The 19580-nt window shown below is 35.3% G+C and overlaps 1 protein-coding gene across 1 annotated transcript; it reads left to right on the top strand.

Moving 5' to 3' along the window:
* The first annotated feature begins 9808 nt into the window (after nucleotides 1–9808).
* On the top strand, nucleotides 9809–18682 carry LOC135640583 (protein FATTY ACID EXPORT 5-like). The gene is made up of 3 exons (XM_065155183.1): nucleotides 9809–10124; nucleotides 16759–16846; nucleotides 18399–18682. Exons 1-3 carry the CDS (start codon nucleotides 9926–9928, stop codon nucleotides 18469–18471), a joined length of 360 nt encoding a protein of 119 aa, XP_065011255.1. The 5' UTR covers nucleotides 9809–9925; the 3' UTR covers nucleotides 18472–18682.
* The last annotated feature ends 898 nt before the right edge of the window (nucleotides 18683–19580 follow it).

Raw genomic sequence — 19580 nt, 5'->3', positions numbered from 1 at the left:
GCTTCATTCGAAAAGCTCAAAATCATGTATTAAAAAGTTGATTTTTGAATCTTTAACTCTAGAAATGCCTTTGTGTGTGATTTCAAGAGTGTGCCATATATCGAAAGTCATTTTGCATAAAGAAACCCAATTGAATTCATTTTTATCTATGGCGCAAAATAATACATTCATAGCCTTTGCATTTAGAGAAAATGTCTTCTTTTCCAAATCATTCCAATGGTTCATTGGAAGAGAAGACATTTCAAATTCGTTTTCGACTATATGCCATAAATCAAGATTCAATGAAAGCAAGAAAACTCTCATTCGAGTTTTTCAATATGTGTAGTCCGTCCCATTGAAGAAGGGAGGACGAATGAGAGAGTGACCCTCTTGGTTGCCGAAAAGAGTCATTTCTCTTAGGTGTTAATCCAAGTGAGAAATAACGAGGCTCTGATACCAATTGTTAGGATCAAGAGTACTAAGAGGGGGGGGGTGAATTAGTGCAGCAGAAAACTTTCGACGATTTAAAACGAAGTTTATATGATGAAATCGTTTCCGACGTAAAACTGTTTTCGGAAACTTAACTTGAAAGCAAGTTCGTAAAGGAGTGCAGCAAAAAGTAATGAGGAAGTAAAACATATATAAAGGTTTGCAGTAAGGTAAGCAGCAAGAATAAATACAAACCAGAGAGCACCATAATTTTAGATTGGTTCGGTCAATCTTGACATATATCCACTTTTGGCTTCCTCCTCCGACGAGGTCACCGACGTCCACTAGAGGCCTTCTTTCAATAGGTGAAGGCCAACCACCCTTTTATAATTTCACTCCTTTTGACGGGCTTAGGAGACAACCCTTACAGAATTTTCACTCCTCTCTTGAATGATCGAAACTTGGAAGAAAAGAGAAAGAAGAACTTTTAGCTTATACAACACTTTTGAGCTCTAAAAATCATAGAGTAAGATTGGATTTTTGGTCCTCTTTTATGCAGGAAAGGGTGGGGTTTATATAGGCCCCAAACTAGTTTAAATTTGGAGCTTAAAAATGTCATCTCCTGGATTTTCGGGGTCTTGGCGGTACTACCGCCAGACTGGGCGGTACGACCGCCTAGCAAAGCTCGGAGACTAAGCTCTGGCGGTACCACCACCTAGTCTCGCTCAGAGACTAAGCCCAAGCGGTGCCACCTCCTGACCTGGGCGGTTGCACCACCCAGCTTTCTTGGGAGACTGAGCTCCTAGGCGGTGCCACCGCCGACCAGGAAATCTGGGTCCGAATGGGCTAATCCATTCGGCCTAATTTAGGTCTGTCAAGGGCCCAATTGCCCCAGATTAAGTTAATGGGATCACCTCCCATTACTAGCTTAATCTTCATGCTAACTATGATATTTCTTAAGACATTTACTACAATTTGCTCCGGTGTGTCAATCGCTTCTTCCGGCGAACTTCCGGCGAACATCCGACGAACCCTCGGCGATACTCCAGTAGACTTTCGACCAACTCCTGGACTTGCGACGATCCACTTGGCGAGTTTCGACGAGCTTCTTTGGCAAGCTCCTGGACTTCTCGGATTTGTTCCCGCAGAACCTCCGACGACCGTCCGGACTTCCGTCGAACTCTCGAACCCCCAACGTGATCATGGTCTTGACTCCGGCGAAACTCTTGCTGCATGTCTTACTTCCATCGTAGTTAATCCTGCACATGTAAAATAAACTTCGATCTAGATAATTAATACTAAGCATTAATCAAGTTGTCCGGCATGTCATTGGTCCCTTGACGGTTCGTCCGATTCTTCGGCCCATCGTCCTCTCCTGCGGCCTATTGCTCAATCGGCCAGTTGACTCTGCAACTCTAATATCCTTGGTGCAATACCCGCTCTTCTTGGCCCGATGCCCGAGTCCACGGCCCGAAGCTTTCTGTCGATACGTCAATCGATCCACCGGCCCAACGTCCAATCTTATGACATGTTCTTCCGGCCCAACATGATTTTTCCTGCTTTAATTGTCTTATCCTGATCGAAGCATCCTGCATCACTCAAAATGTAGATCAAAACATAAACACAATTATCAATTGGTTTCATTATCAAAATACGAGATTCAATACTTGTTACCTCATCTCCAATGGCTATCAGCGCATAGTGAGCAACTTGCTCGGTGTTGGTTGGCTCCTCTTCTTCGGATGAACTTGAGTCATCCCATTTTGCTTTAAGAGCCTTTTTCTTCTTTGGTTGTCTCTTCTTTGATTGAGGACATTCACTCTTGCAATGTCCTGGCTTCTTGCATTCATAACATATCACTTGTTCTTTCTTATGTTCAATTTTACTTTTAGTATCATTTTTAAATTTATTTCTTTTTATAAAGTTTTTAAACTTTTTTGTTAATAATGCTAAGTCTTTATCAAAGTCCTCTTGAATTTTCTTTCAAGTGGTCTTCTTGAATTCTTAGAGTCATATCCTTCATGTTCTTTGGAATGTTGTTCTTTAGCTAAGCATTACAAGTCATCTTATAGGTCATTAGTGACCCGATTAGTTCTTCAAGAGGAAAGTTATTTAAATCATTGGCCTCTTGAATGGCCATGATTTTAGGGTCCCAACTCTTTGGAAGGGATCTTAGAATTTTATTAATAAGCTCAAAATCTGAAAAACTTTTACTAAGTCCTTTTAGACTATTGATGACATACGTAAATCGGGTATACATGTCTCCAATGGTCTCACTCGGTTTCATTCGAAACAACTCATAAGTATGCACTAAAAGATTGATTTTTGACTCCTTCACTCTACTAGTGCCTTCGTGAGTCACTTCAAGTGTGTGCCAAATATCAAATATCGTTTCACAAATGGACACACGATTAAACTTATTTTTTTCTAAGGCATAAAACAAGGCATTCATAGCCTTTGCATTTAAAGTGAAAGTCTTCTTCTCCAATTCATTCCAATCATTCATTGGAAGAGAAGAATTTTGAAATCCATTTTCTATAATATTTCATAATTCAAAATCCATTGAAATTAGGAAGATCCTCATTCTAGTCTTCCAATATGTGTAATCTGTCCCATTGGACATGGGCGGACATGTAATTGAATGACCCTTTAGGTTGTTGGCAAATGTTATCTCTCTTAGGTTTAAGACCAAATGAGAGTGAATCTTGCTCTGATACCAATTGTTAGGATCAAGAACAGCACTAAGAGGGGGGGTGAATTAGTGCAGCGGAAAACTTTCACGATTTTAAAAAAATATTTGTTTTAATTAAAACCGATTCTGACGAAAATGGTTTCGATTCAATCTGTTTCGGAGAGAAGTTGAACTTGAAATCTTTCGTAAAAGTACAAAAGAAGATTAAGGAGGTTTACAGTAATGTAAATTGCATAAATAAAAAGCAAATAAGAATTTAGAGTGGTTCGATCAATGTGACCTATATCCACTTTCGAATTCCTCCTCCGATGAGGTCACCGGCAACCACTAAAGGCCTTCCTTCAATAGGTGAAGACCGAACACCTCTTTAGAGTGCTTTCTCTTTTTCCCGAGTTTAGGAGATAACCCTTATAAGTCTCACTCCTCTTTCTTGGATGGTTACAAGGCTAAGAGATAAAATAAATGAGAATTCTAACTTTTACAACACTTTTATAACTCAAGAATTCAAGATTAAGCCAATACTTTTATGCCCTTTCATGCAGAAAAGTGTGAGGTTTTTATAAGCCCCAATGGCTTCAAAATTGGAGTCAAAAAGTGTCACCGCCATTACTAGGCGGTACTATCGCCATTGATCTAACACTAGGCGGTACCACCGCCAAACAATAGCGGTACCACCACTGGCAACATTGCTGCCGACAGTACCACTGCCTAGTCTGGGTGGTACCACTGCCCAGATATCCTGGGGGGCACTACTTTCCAGGCGATACCATCATTGGCCAAGAATTCAGGGGTTGAATTGGCTAATCAATTCGGCCCAATTCAGCCCTATTAAGGGCCCAGTTGATCCTAATTAAGTTAGTGAGATTACCTCCCAATCGTAACTTAATTTACACTCTAACTATAATAATTAAGACATAATTACAGCGCTTCTTGTTCCGGTGCGTCAATTGCTCTTCCGGCGAGCTTCCGGTGTATTTCTTGCAAACATCTGATGAACTCTCGGTAATGTTCTAGTGGACTCCTAGCAAGCTCCTGGACTTTACGATGATCTTCTTAGCAAGTTCCGACGAGCTTCTTTAGCAAGCTCCTGGACTTCTCGGTTGGTTCCGGCAGAACTTCCGACAAACGTTCGGACTTCCGACGAACTCTCGAACTCCCAATGAGATCTCGATCTTGACTCCGGGCACAACACCTGCTTTATGTCTTACTGCTATCGTAGTTAATCCTACACACTTTTCTCAACATATAGATTAGATCAAACAAATTATAATTAATTTCATCATCAAAATATGAGATTCAACGATAACAAATTAAACATGCAATCTTCTCACCTAGTCTTAGACATTATCACCCTTTGCTTTGTTATTATTCCATGATCAACCAAGACTAAATAACATAAAATTCACTTCTATACTATCAATAAAATTGATTTGGATGCTATCTTCAAGAAAAAAATGACAAACAAAATTAAAAGAATTATTTTTTTAGCAATTATGGATAAGCCAGAGGCTATGACGAGGTTTATTATACAAAAGAGTTGCTTTAAATTAGTTTTTGTACTGTTAGAAATAGATATTAGTTTCATCCAAGTTTACTAAAAGAAAGATGCATATCACTTTTATTATATGGTATAATTGTTCCAGTAAGATGGATACTTTCAAACATTAATATTTTATATTTTAAGTTTTTCATTTGTAAATATCTTACTTTAAAAGACATTTTGACCTTACCAAAAATTTGATGAAGGCATAATTTTTTAGTGTCCTACTACCTCTTAAGCATATAAAGGCTTCAACAAAATGACTTCAATTGTTAAAAAATTCTTTCATGTTATTTTTAATGATGCTATTTAATCTAAGAAAAATCTGGATAACTTGATTTTAAAACACTGAATTTGAATTTGAATGATGAGTCTTGAACTACATCACAGTTTATTATATTAAAAAAATATGTATATGCACATAAAAAAAGAACTTGATATTGGGTGCATCGGAAAAAGTGTACACACCAGTACACCTTTAGTAAATATTTGTATAAATATTATGTTAATTTAGTAAATTAAATCAAAATGCATTGATGCTAAGTTGACTCATCGATTTTTGCAATTCATAAGGAGCTTAATCAATTTGTAAAGAATCACGCTTGAACTACTCTTCCTAGAAATCACTTAAAACGGACCTTCATTTACAAGTGTTTTCATTAAGTGTAAATGTTATTAATGTCTTACTTTATGCTTCATAAAAAAAGATTGAATAAAGTTTCTACATGTGATATTGCACTTGATGTCACAAAATAAATCATAAGTATATTAGAAGCATTTAAGATTAATCTTTTAAGTGCAAACGAGTTATCTAGGATGAATCCAGAATTCATTAGTAACATTTTCACTTGTGTTAGTTTTATATATGATAAGAATTATGTTTGACTTATTAGTTTACTATTTTACATAATTCATTCTTAAAATTCATCTTTCTATTAAAAAATTTAACACAAAAAAGAAATTTAATTGTTGCTAATATAACTAACTATGTAGTACTTATCGATAATCGTGATCAATGTATATGTTAATTCACATTACATAGAATACTTGATCCTTAATTACATCGGACAATTATGACTAGATAAGCCTTTAGAATGATATCTAGGGTTTGGTTCACTATCTTGCTTTACAATAGTACCATTTAAATACATACGGAGACTTTTTTTTCGTGCTATAATACCTTGAACCTTTTGTCACGTAACCATTCAAAACTTATGAAATATATATTTATAATTTATATTATTATTTTTTGAAATATTTACTTATAAGATCCCGAGTAAACATTTTCTCTAACCCATCAATTATTAAATTCTTATATTATATATGCATAAGTCAAATTTTAATTTTTTTTTTTGCAATGCAATATAGTTACATTGCTATTTTAACATGCATTCAACAAACACTTGTAAAGCTGATAATATATTTTTTTCTATAATCCTCATTTGTTCTTATCAAGTAGGCTTGCTCATAGGTAGGTCTGAGTAAAACGTTAGCACTTAGAATGAGAGTTTGTTGTTAGAATAAAGACATAAGAGTATTGTTTTAAAACTTTTGAAGGAATCATAAGATATTTCAAGAAAATTAGTCTTTTATGAATGAACACGCAAGAGTATTGTATACCTTAAATAAAATCACCTAAGTCGTAATAGATTACTAGTACAATTGACGTGTTAGAGAAAAACATATCTCCTTCCTAGAGGATAAAGGGTCTGAGCGAGATTGTCGGCTAAGAAAGGAACACACAAAGACCAAGCATAATTGTTCTTGATTTATAATTGTTCTTTATTACTTTTGTATTTTGGTTTGCATATGTGTTTTTATTGTATTTTGGATTAAAGTCATTGCATTTAAAGGATTAGTCCAGTAGATGAGATTCCATTTACATTTTTTTACACTTCCTTTTTTCATGGGAAATTAATAGATGAATGTTTTTTTAAATATAACTACTCTGATTTCATATTTCATGTCGACGAGAGGAATTATAAATAGGAAGACTGCTTTGGGGGCATTTACTTCAATCATCGCAAGAAGGAGACACGGAGATTATTGACCGGTAACAGATAAAGCATAATTGTTTATCAATTGATCGGAAAAAGTAAAAAAATGGAATGGAAATTATCAATTGGTCGGACATATCATTATCAATTGACCGGAAAAAGTAAAAAAATGGAATGAAAATTACTTTAACCTCTCAAATCCACACTCTTTGTCCCTAAAAAAGAAATATATAATAATAATAATAATATAAAATCCTTGAGAACACAAATAAAAGAAAAATCAGGATCGGTATGAACGTTTGGTTGGAGCCAAGAACCTTCCAACAGGAAAGTCATTGATTGTCCTTATCTTTGGAAACCAGAGTTTTTTTTTATTTTTTTTAATTCTTTGGTTTATAAAAGCTTTGGTTTATAAACCAAAGCATTGGAAAGGTCAACAAACATTTTATACCGAAGCTTCCTTTCACAGAAAATTAATAGAGGAAATTTTAGTCCAGTAGATTTTTTTGGTTCGGCAAATCGGGAAAATTGTATCTTAAGTTTTGATTTATAATTTTTCAGTTTTCTTTGGCAAAAAAAAAAAAGAGAAGAAAAATTTTTCTATCATACACTCTATTTAAAATATAAATATACATGTTTTCGCTTTTAAAGCTCTTATTTTTCTATCCAACAATCTATCTTTATTTAAAAAGAAAATAAATAGTAGAGTCGAAAGGAATTTGACATAAAATTAAAGGAACTCTATATCGAGACAAAACTTGTCATTCCATTGAATCAAAGATCTAAATACCAAATTAAAAACAAATTGTATTGCCTGTATAAAAGGATCCCTTCAAAATAGGTCAACCAATCCTCGACCAATATCTCTACTATTCATTTGATTTGAATTAAAAATATGTATATAAAAATATTAATTTGGTGAAATGAGGAGGAAGGTTGAGACGGAAAGAGAAATAGTTGCCCTCGGGGAGATCCTCTCCGACTTTTAGACTAACGTGCTTAAAATTTACAGAGGATTGAAAAGAAATGATCGTCTTGAAGGCCTCTCACTCTCCAACGCTAGGATACAAGGAGAGAGATTGGATCTTTTAAGAGGTAGCAGATAGCATGCCGACATTGATGGTGGCTTGCAATTCCTTTTTCTGCAGCTTGTTAACCACAACCCCATTTGAAATTGCTGCTCTACCGATCTGAGTCCCCAAACCCTAATAAATTTCGAGTTTTGAGAAGCACTCAACTAGCATTTGTATATCATTACATTTACGTCAGATTTTTCTATATCTAATGCACAATCTCTATGATCATCAAGATGATCTTTGTTTTCAGAACAAAAGAACGGCAAAGCAGAGTCTGTTTATGGTAAGAGTTGTAGATTGGTTCTTTTTCTTATGGATTTTTGAAGTTCGTTAAATTCATAGCTTTTCAACCACTGTAAGTAACACAATGTTGTTGTCACGGTTGGCAGAAACATCTCTAGCCCAAGCGTCCATCAGTGCCACTGAAATGTCTAAACATTTCTTTGCTCGTAGCTTTTTCTCAAGAGGACGAACAGAGAGCCCAGTTTGAAAGTTCACGTGGGCAACGATGGCAAGAGCAAGGTTCTCGAGCCCTAGCCATGGGACGTGCATCCAATTAAGGTGGTTTTTCTTTTCCGAGATGAGCTAAGGGATGGTGAACTTAGAGTTGACTAATTAAAGATTATCTGTTAGATTTTTGTTTTAGTATTTTGGTCAAATTTATATTAATATCTTTATAATTATGAAAGTAAAATATTTAATATTATTTATCTTAACATCGTCAGATGTACAAAAATAATAAAATAATAATAATTTTAATATCCAAAAACTAACTCCTTAATGATTCAATATCTTTCTATTGACATAGGATAAATAAAAAGCCTATTCTGTTTAATTAGAACTATTAACATACAATAGTTTTGATAACTCCTAATATGAATCAGAACTATTAACCCTTAATAGTTTTGATAAATAGTCAACTAAAAGATTTTAATTAAAATATAATAAAAAATATAATTGAATCATTGAAATTATCTTTTTTTCATCGTTTTCATGTTATTTTTGTACATGTTGTCACATGCTATAGTTTTCATCGGTAAAATCGACAGCATTAAAGTAAATAGGATTGAAAGTTTTATTTTCATAATTATAGTGATGTTAATATATATTTTTTAAATATAAAGATCAAAATATTAAAAAAATTAACTCTAAGAAATCATCTATAATTAATCCGATGAGAATACAATCAAGTACGAGCTTGCAGCAACATAAGGTAAAAGGTTTGTGTCAGAGGATCCTTGCGCCAATCATCGTGGCAGTGAAAGATTAGATTTTTTTTTCCAAATTAAACTTTAATGTGTAGATCGAAAATAAACTTTAGCAAGGTGGATCCCTGAACCAACAACAAGGTTGATGCATAGTTTAATTAAAATAAAAATTAAATAATATTTAAAAATAATAATTGACATAATATATAATTAGAGGTCTGATAAAGTTTAAATGATCTTCTGAATTGAGATTATTTTAATATGACTCTTACATTTATAACACTTCAGAACACTCAGAAAAGCAATGCAACTTAGCTCTGGTTTTCTTATATATATATATATATATATATATATATATACACACACTAAGAATTAATAATACTAGAGAGATGAATATCAAATGGAAATAAAGAAATTCAAGCAAATGCAGTTATAGGTCATAAATAATCAAATTGTCTTGAAAAAATTTGAAGTCTGAAATGGAATCAGGACAAGATTCTGATTAATTTTTCTTACTTATTAGATATAATAATAGTTTTTGCTTTTGACTATTTGTTGGTCTTCAGTCATTCATCTATTATTAAGTATGAAAGTCGATCACGAAACCAAAAACCCGAAATTTTGAAGAATCATCAAGAGATTGTCAATCAAATTTCTTATGAGATAAAAGTCAAATTATGAGAAAATTCGACATTTCCTGCCAACCAATTGCCACCGATTTGACTTGTAAAATCAAACATTTATATGACAAATCAAACCATGTTTTTTGGTCCAAAATTAGCAGCCATGGTTTCTTTACACCTGCAATCTTCGTGCCATGTGGCCGCCACACTTTTTAATTTGTTCACTGGTCAAAATATCCCCGTCGACACATCAACTCCAATTCTTCTCTGTTTTGTTCAGAAAGCGTACATATAACCAAGAAACCGTCCAACGATCCATCTCAAGCAAATCTTTTTCGGCTCTCTCTCTCTCTCCCCCATCGACCGGTCTTGCTAAGAGAGATGCACGACTTTTGCTTCACGATCCCGTACGGACTCCTCGTCCTCGTCGGCGGCATCGTCGGCTACGCCCGCCGAGGGAGCACCGCGTCGCTCGCGGGCGGCGCGGGCTCCGGCCTCGTCCTCCTCCTCGCCGGGTTCGTTAGCCTCAAGGCCTTCGAGAAGCGCCGCAACTCCTACCTTGCCTTCGGCCTCGAAACCGGTAGGAAACCTCCTGGATCAGCTGATCCGAGTCATTTCTTTAAACCTCGCATCCTTCGTTTCTTTGCTCCTTTCTTTGATAATGATCAGATCTTGTTGCAATTTCTTGGATTATTTATGTTTGTCAGTTTTTTCTTTTTGTCTGAACAGGCGATATGGCTACATTGATTATCGTGCCTGTTGTTTGAATCTGATCTTAGAGGAGAACAATCTTGAATTTGATGAGGTCTTTATTCATTGATTCTTGTTGATGGAACATTTAATTTTATATTTTCTTCTTTATTAGATGATTTAGATGGTTAGAGTGTTGGAAAAAAAAGTGTTAAAACGGAATATTCTTTTTCCTCTTTGTGTATCAAAATGAGTTTCTCATCAAAATACCAACTTGATATCCAAATAAAAATATCAACCAACATAGCATAAATAATAGAGCAAAAAATCAATCACACAGTGAGACCAAATCTTTTAATATGAAAAACTCAATATAAGAAAAATTACGAGACCGTAGTCCACCTCAAATTTCCACTATCAATAGTAATGATAACAGGTTTACAATAGGTTTTCTCTAGAATAACAAGAGGATCACAATAACATCAAGATCATAGATCTTGGCTCAAGAATAACATATCTTCATCACATAGGATGAATCTCCTCATAAGAGAATTCTAGGTCTTACAAAGTGGGTATAGTAGGAAAGTATCTCAGAGAGGGTAAAATGTAGATCGACATCGTTAGGATTGTAGAGCTTACTGCAAGGATTCTCCGTATAAAATTTGGGTCAAAACTGACAACGTTTGGCCACCGATCGTCAAGTAGAAAACTCAGAAACCTAATATTTCTCTCTCCTTCTCTCTCTTGCCGTGTGCTGCCGCCGTTCATACCATGTTCATTACCCACTCACGCTGCACCGAACCCTTCCTCTTGTTTTCTGCTTTCAATTAGTGATTTGGGCTCAATAGGCCCAATTGTCTAAGCCCACATATGGGCTGGACCCAACAATTCTCCCCCTTCAGCTCATATGATGGGTTGTACCAAGCCCGCTCTTTACCTACATGCTTCAAGCTTCTCTTTAGGCAAAGACTTTGTCAACATATCTGAACCATTCTCATTGGTATGCACTTTTTCTAGTTGTAATTCTTTCAACTCAAGCACATCACGAATCCAGTGATATCTCACATCAATATGCTTGGATCTAGAATGGTATGTTGAATTCTTAGAGAGGTGAATGACACTCTGACTATCACAGTAAACAGTATATCCTTCCTGTTTCAAGCTCAATTTCTGGAAAAACTTTTTCATCCATAAAGCTTCATTGCAGGCTTCAGTAATTGCTATGTATTATGCTTCTGTGGTTGATAGAGCAACACAATTCTGTAACTTTGATTGCCAAGAGACTGCTCCCCCTGCAAATGTCATCAAGAATCCCGAAGTGGACTTCCTGGAATCAGTATTACCTTCCATGTCTGTATCTGTGTACCCTTCTAACACAGGTTCATCAATACCAAAACATAAACATAACCTGAAAGTACCTCTTAGATATCTTAATATCCATTTCACTGCTGCCCAATGTTCCTTTTCAGGATTAGAGAGAAATCGGTTGACAACTCCAACTGCATGAGCTATATCTGGCCTAGTATAAACCATAGCATACATCAAACTACCTACTGCAGATGAGTAAGGCACTCTGGACATTTCTTCTTTTTCTTTCTCACTTGTAGGATATTGTTTCGAACTAAGCTTGAAATGACCTGCAAGTGGAGAACAAACTGCTTTGGCTTTACTCATGTTGAATCTTTCAAGAACATTTTCAATGTAAGTCTCCTAAGATAGCCAAATCTTCCTTTTCTTCCTATCATGAAGAATCTTCATGCCAAGTATTTGTTTCACCGATCCCAAGTCTTTCATAGCAAAAGACTTACTTAGCTCTCTTTTAAACTTTCCAATTTTTCCAACATCATGACCAACAATCAGCATATCATCAACATATAGCAGTAAAATAATAAAATCATCATCTGAAAATTTCTTCATAAACACACAATGATCAGATGTGGTTCTATCATACCCTTGGCTCATCATAAAAGAATCAAACTTCTTATACCACTGTCTAGGTGCCTGTTTGAGTCCATATAAGCTTTTCCTAAGCTTACACACCATATTTTCTTTTCCTTTGACTTTAAAACCTTCTGGTTGCTCCATGTAAATTTCTTCTTCTAAGTCACCGTGAAGAAATGTTATTTTTACATCAAGTTGCTCAACTTCTAAATTCAAGCGGACAGCCAAACCAAGAACAACTCGGATAGAGGATATTTTCACAATTGGAGAAAATATTTCTTCAAAGTCAATACCTTTCTTCTGACTAAATCATTTCACAACTAGTCGTGCCTTGTATCTTTGTTGTGAGCTATTGTTTTCAGTCTTCAATTTGTAAACCCACTTATTCTTGAGAGCTTTCTTCTCTTTAGGCAATTTTACCAAGTCATAGGTGTGGTTCTCAAGCAAGGATCTCATCTCTTCTTGCATGGCTTTAACCCACTCACTCTTATTCTCATGTAGAATAGCTTCTTGGTAAGTTTCTGGCTCTCCCCCGTCAGTAATCATAACATACTCATGTGGAGGATATATGGTAGATGTTTGTCGCTCTTTAGTGGATCTTCTCAATGGAATCTCAACTAGTGGTGGAGGTGCTTGTTTAGTTGGTTCAGCATCATCAACTGTAGGTGTATCATCACTAGTATTCTTACCACAATCTTCTTGTTCATCTCCCCATGATCATCATGAACTACAAGTGAAGGAACTGGACCCAAACTCCAAGGAATATAAACAGAGGTTTCTGACTTCTTAATATTATCACCATCATCAAACAATTGGTTTTCAAGAAACACAACATCTCTGCTTCTAATAATCTTCTTGTTCACTGGATCCCATAATCTGTACCCAAACTCTTCATGACCATATCCCAAGAAGATACATGCTTTTGCTTTATTATCAAGCTTAGACCTCTCATCTTTGGGAATATGAACAAATGCTTTACACCCAAAGACTCTTAAGTGATTATAAGATATATCTTTTCCTCTCCATACTCTCTCTGGAACATCACCTTTCAGAGGAACTGATGGAGAAAGATTTATCATATCAACTGTAGTTCTTATAGCCTCCCCCCAAAATGACTTTGGTAACTTGGGGTGGGAAAGCATATACCTAATCCTTTCTTCAATGGTTCTGTTCATCCTTTCTGCCACACCGTTCTGTTGAGGAGTTTTATGAACTGTTTTCTCAAACCTGATACTATGGAACCTGTAATAATTCTCAAAAGGACCTCTGTACTCGCCACCATTATCTGATCGAATACACTTTAGTTTTCTGCCAGTCTCTCTTTCAACACTGACATGAAACTCCTTGAAAACATCGAGTACCTGGTATTTAGATTTCAAAGCAAAAGGCCACACTTTTCTAGAATGGTCATCAATAAAAGTAACAATATAAAGAGCACCTCTAAGAGTTCTAGTTTGCATAGTACAAACATCAGTATGAACTAAATCAATAACATCTGATCTTCTAGATGATGGATATGTATGAAATGCAACTCTATGTGTTTTTCCAACTAAGCAATGATCACAAGATTTAAGAGATGTACCTTGCAACTCTGGTAAGAACTGCTTTCTAGCAAGAGTTTGAAGTCCCTTCTCGTTGATATGTCCAAGCCTCTTATGCCAAAGATCTATACTTTCACCTTTTTAAATTGCATTAATCTCTCCTTTGTGCAGCTTAGCTTCCATGACATAAAAAGAGTTAAGCTTCTTTCCTCTTGCCACAATTAGAGAATCTTTAGTGAGTTTCTATTTACTTTCACCAAAATAATATGCAAAGCCTTCATCATCAAGTCTACTTGTAGATATCAAGTTATGACGAATATCTGGAACATGCCTTACATCTTTGAGTATCAATTTGCTCCCAATATTGGTCTCTAAGCAAATATCTCTAATACCCACAATCTTAAATGTACCACTGTTTCCCTTTCTGATATTACCAAAATCACCAGCAATGTAAGATCTAAAAAAATCACCATGAGAAGTGACATAAAATGAAGCACTAGAGTCAATTACCCAATTACTGTCTTGAGCTACAAGACTAAAACAACCTTCATCACAGACAATAGTGATATTACCTTCAACAGCAACTGTATTGGTCTCTTTCTCATTTTTCTTCATTTCATTATGTTCTCGCTTCCAAAACCTACACTCTTTCTTCATGTGACCTGGCCTGTTACAGTGAAAACATTTGATATCTCTTCTAGACTTGGATTTTCTTCTATAACCATGTGGATTTCTACTATGACTTCTTCCACGTCTTTTTTGTTTTTCAGTAACAAATGCCCCAGAAGAAGATTCACCCTGTTCTTTCCTTCTGGCATCTTCATTTAGCAAACTGTCTTTAACCATATCTATAGTTAGAGTCCCCTCTAGCGTGGAGTTACAAATTGTCATCACATATGTTTCCCAACTTTCTGGTAATGAGCTGAGAAGTAGTAATCCTTGCATCTCATCATCTATATTCATTTTCATAGCAACCAGCTTGTTTGCAAGATTCTGAAATAGGCTTATATGCTCAACAATATTACCACCATCTTTATACTTCAAATTTACAAGTCTTTTGAGAAGAGAAATTATATTTCCTACTGTCTTCTTCGCAAAGAGATTTTCTAACCTTTGCCAAACAACATCAGCTCTGGTTTAATCAGAAATATGCTCATTCAAGTTTATATCCATCAATCTTCTAATATAGGCAATAACTTTTCTATGTTGAACTTCTCATTCTTCATCGTCCATAGTAGAAGGTTTATCTTTAACCTTGATAGACTTATACAAATCTTTGCAATATATCAAATCTTCCATCAGACGCCTCCAAGTAGAATAATTTGATGAGTTCAATTTAATCATACCATCTGATTGCTCCATTTCAATCACACAAGAAAAACTAGCACCAAACAACCTGTTGCTCTGATACCACTTATTGGGAAAAAAAAGCCCATTAAAGCGGAATATCCTTTTCCCTCTTTGTGTATCAAAATGGGTTCCTCATCAAAATACCAACTTGATATCCAAATGAAAATATCAACCAGCACAGCATAAACAATAGAGCAAAAAATCAATCACACAGTGAGACCAAATCTTTTAACGTGGAAAACCCAATGTGGAAAAAACTACGGGACCATAGTCCACCTCAAATTTCCACTATCAATAGTAATGATAACAGGTTTACAATAGGTCTTATCTAGAATAACAAGAGGATCACAATAACATCAAGATCATAGATCTTGGCTCAAGAATAACATATCTTCATCACATAGGATGGATCTCCTTATAAGAGAATTCTAGGTCTCACAAAGTGGGTATAGCAGGAAAATACCTCAGAGAGGGTAAAATGTAGATCAACACCGTTAGGATTGTAGAGCTTACTGCAAGGATTCTCCGTATAAAATTTGGGTCAAAACTGATAACGTTTGGCCATCGATCGTCAAGCAGAAAACTCAGAAACCTAATCTTTCTCTCTCCTTCTCTCTCTTCTTTTCTCTCTCTTGTCGTGTGCTGCCGCCGTTCATATCACGTTCATTACCCACTCACGCTGTACCGAACCCTTCCTCTTGTTTTCTGCCTTCATTTAGTGATTTGGGCTCAATAGGCCCAATTATCCAAGCCCACATATGGGCTGGACCCAACATAGAGGACATTAGAATTGCCGACAATATATGAGCGGGCTTCAGGCATAGGTTATTGGAATGAGGATTCTTGTTTTTCATTTGGTAGGGTTAGAACTGTAACCTTTGATACATTTGTCGAATTTCATAAGCACCAGCGAAGCCACTGATGTAGATGAGCCTTTGATAATTTGATGAAATTATTTAAGGGCTTCGAACCTTTCTCTTCTACAATTCTACACGATCTTGAGCTCCTGATGTTGGTTGCTTCCTTTTGTAAGGGTTGGATCCTTGTGAGCAGCCAAAGGTATACGTGTCTTTCTATAAAATATGATTCCTGTACTCAAAGGGTCCCCTTATGGTAGGGTATGGTACTAAATATTGGTTGGCTTCCAGTTGTAAAATAAGTATACTTTTGATTCCTCCAGATATGTTTGTGGCAATTAAAACCTACACTAAATGTAATATTCTACAATTTTCAATGTTCACCTTAGTTGTATGCTTATTGGCTAATTTTAGAAGCAGGTCAATGCCCCTATACGGACTGTTACTCTATTTTGTTAACTGTTGATTCCTTTTCGATTTTGGAGTCTTATTTTGTAATACTGGTTAATCAAAAGGTTATTCAATTATGATGGTTCTTCTTCTCAGAAGTTAGCTATCATATAATTTAAAGGCACAATTTCAAATGTTGAGAGTCATGTGCTTAATTGAAAATAATGACATCTTCAAACCAAAATGGTTTTGTTTCAATTTTTGTATTTTTCTGTTTAAATTGCCATAGTTTTTTTGTGCTTGTCCTTTTGACTTAAGCTTCTCAAATTGATAGTTATTGGCATGCTTAATATTAATTTAAGTTCAACCTTATGCTCCATTTGTTGGTTTTCTTGTCTTAAGTTTTTGGCTTATACTCTCTTCATTTGTTATTACCTCTCGACAGTTTGTGCCCTTGCCCTAACATTTGTTATGGGGAAAAGATACCTCGAAACCTCCAAGATAATGCCAGCTGGAGTAGTTGCCGTTCTCAGGTATGTTTGAGTTTCCTTTTCTCTTCAAACTGTGTCGAGAACTACGGTAAGTTCCCATGTTTGTCTTATATACTAGAACTCCAACACTTGGCAACATATGAGGGCAGGGTTCGTACTTTGTGTATTATGCTTCTAAGCATGCATCACTTTGTGCATTCTTGTGTTTCATATACTCTGAATTAATTATTTTGATCTTGTAGTATCTTTTTTTTTTTTTCTCTTTAATTGAACCTTTCTTTCATGACTTTTTTAGTTGCTTTTTTCTGAACTTACACCTAGGAAATGAGAAAGGGATCTATCTTAATAGAGAATGTAAGACAGAAAGGGGAATGGATGTTTTAAGGCATGAGATGCTCCCATTTAGTTGATGCATTTTCTTAAATACAACTTGTAACATAATATAAGATGAGGAGAGAAGGCAAGTGCTACTCATATCATTATTTTTAAGTTGTGTTATACCTTTTGCATCAGATTTTAAATTGGCAATTTACAAAGTATATTTGGTATGAGGATGAGTCATGTTCATAAGATTGGTGAGATTTTATAAAATGGCTCAATCTTGTAAATCAGACAACCTCTTAACTAATATACCTGAGTTATTTAGCTTTGTAAGATCATCATATTTACAATGATAACAGAAAAAATGTCACTAAAATATAATCTAAATTCTTTCACTAACATAAAGCCCTGCATTATCTAAGTTTTGTGCAAATATTTTCTGCAGTCCTATGCTTTTGGGCTTCTCCCAAGCAATCAACTATTGAATACAGGTCCTGGTAATCTCGAGGGTGAAGTTGAACCTTCTTAAAACGAGAGAGAAGGTTTTAGGCCTGATGTAGACTTAGGCTTCATCATCTTATGCTCACTCAAAATAGAAACTAAATTACAGTTGAGCTAGGGACAAGCTTCACCTTGTGGGATTGACCTGAAGAATAGTGATCATGGATGTAATCATGTCAGACTTTGCTGCAAAACTTTGTCAGCTAATATTCCTTAATCATTTGATTTGTCTTACAATAAACTTTGTCAGATAAACTGGTTAACCTAACGCTCCATAAGTTAATGTGTGGGAGTATAGGAATAGAATTTATATATTAGCACATGAGTAAATGTTTCTTAAGCTTTGGTCTGAACAAGTTTATAGTCTTTTTCAGCGTGCCAACTGTTTATTATTTTATCTGACTAGCTAAAGCTTTCTAGGATATTTGAAAGTTAAATTTGAAAGCAAAACTTCCTTGCGAACTTAACAGGATGAGTCTGAAGACTATCGCTTTGTTTTCTTTTCTTGATTTCAGAAAAGGAATCAATAACAATTTTCTATCTCTTCTAGTAGCAGCAAGCTTATTTCTGTCCAATTCATCACTATAACAGGATTTATTGCATGTTTTTTATAACAGTTTTTCCACTCTAAAATAATTGCTGAAGTTTTCTTCTTATACAACAAGTGATAGAAGATGCATGATCTTTTTTATTTTCAACCACATCAAAGTAAAATTATAGCACTTAGGATACCATGCGAGTGGTTCTGACTATTTCTAAATTACTTGTGCAGTGCTTTAATGTCTCTATTCTATCTGTACAAGATCGCAACTGGAGGTAATCATATTCCACCCAAGGCAGATTGAGATTGATTAATAAATTTTATAGTCAGCATGTACCTCAGTGGATTGACAGGTTAACATGTATCATCTCCTTGGTGCTTAAAATACAGAATTATAACATTTACAGACTTATTGTTATATCTCAAACAGTATGTGGTATGCTACTTGGATAAAACTGGGTAAGCTGTAATTCAGTAATTTTCACATGACTCATGCATGACATTGCAGTTTGAAATCGGGTTGTTAATCAGTGTGTGATATCACTAAGTTAAAGAACTCATCAGGTGGGTTGCCGATGAAAGTATACCTTCCAATTCTTTGTTGCTGCTAATAGTTATTTAGAAAGCATGGATCTATAGTTATTTAGAAAGTGACTTGATGCCTGCAATCGAAGCATCCACTGGTGGTAAATTGGCCTTGCTTCTAAACTAGAAGCTTATTGGAAATTCATCCCATGTGGCTGCACTTTATTGGCTAATGCCAGATATAATTGACGCTAGACCTCTGTAATGCTATTGCAGAGTACCTAACTGTATACACTTTGAAACCTCTAGGCTGCTATATCAGAAGCTCATTTATTCCACTGGTTTTGTTATTTACCTTTAGGAAGCTTTTGAGTAGGCACAGGCAAACTTTCATGGTTACTGTTCCTGAAGTTGGTGGCTCATCCTGTCTCGGACTGACTGAAAGACCTTTTACCTTCATCTTTCATGGTCCATAATAATGAGAGATTCAACATCACAGCTTTTGTTTTGTCAAAATCTAAGTTGACACATGCAGTTGGCCTTAACTTAGTAGTGTCTCACCAAGGGACTACTCTCTGTCCCTTGTTCACTGACAACAGAAGTTGGAAGGTCACATTTCATTCTATTTGTTTTTCTGGAATTGGTTTACTTGAAGTGTCGTAGAGATATTGTTATTGATTGATCTTGATAGTAATATGTGTTACTTAGATAATTGTGTTTGTCACCATTTCATAGGAAAATAAAGTTCAAGATGAGATTCTATTGCTACAGAAAAATCCTAACTAAAAAGGTTTACTTTAAGCTCTTAAAAAAAGACAGCTCATGATCATTGTAGCTTTCCCTCCTAGTTTTGTTCGTCTTTTCTTGAATCATGAAACCGAACACTGT

The sequence above is a fragment of the Musa acuminata genome, chromosome BXJ3-6, assembly GCF_036884655.1.
Source record: "Musa acuminata AAA Group cultivar baxijiao chromosome BXJ3-6, Cavendish_Baxijiao_AAA, whole genome shotgun sequence".
Lineage (NCBI taxonomy): Eukaryota > Viridiplantae > Streptophyta > Magnoliopsida > Zingiberales > Musaceae > Musa > Musa acuminata.
Note: the sequence above shows the minus strand (reverse complement) of the source record. Positions and strands in the feature narration are given on the sequence as shown.

What these genes read in the sequence shown, in the direction of transcription:
- LOC135640583 (XM_065155183.1), top strand. Translation starts at nt 9,926, where the DNA reads ATGCACGACTTTTGCTTCACGATCCCGTACGGACTCCTCGTCCTCGTC. An exon ending in TGCCTTCGGCCTCGAAACCG is followed by an intron (nt 10,125 to 16,758) that starts GTAGGAAACCTC and finishes ACCTCTCGACAG; the next exon opens with TTTGTGCCCTTGCCCTAACA. An exon ending in GGAGTAGTTGCCGTTCTCAG is followed by an intron (nt 16,847 to 18,398) that starts GTATGTTTGAGT and finishes TTACTTGTGCAG; the next exon opens with TGCTTTAATGTCTCTATTCT.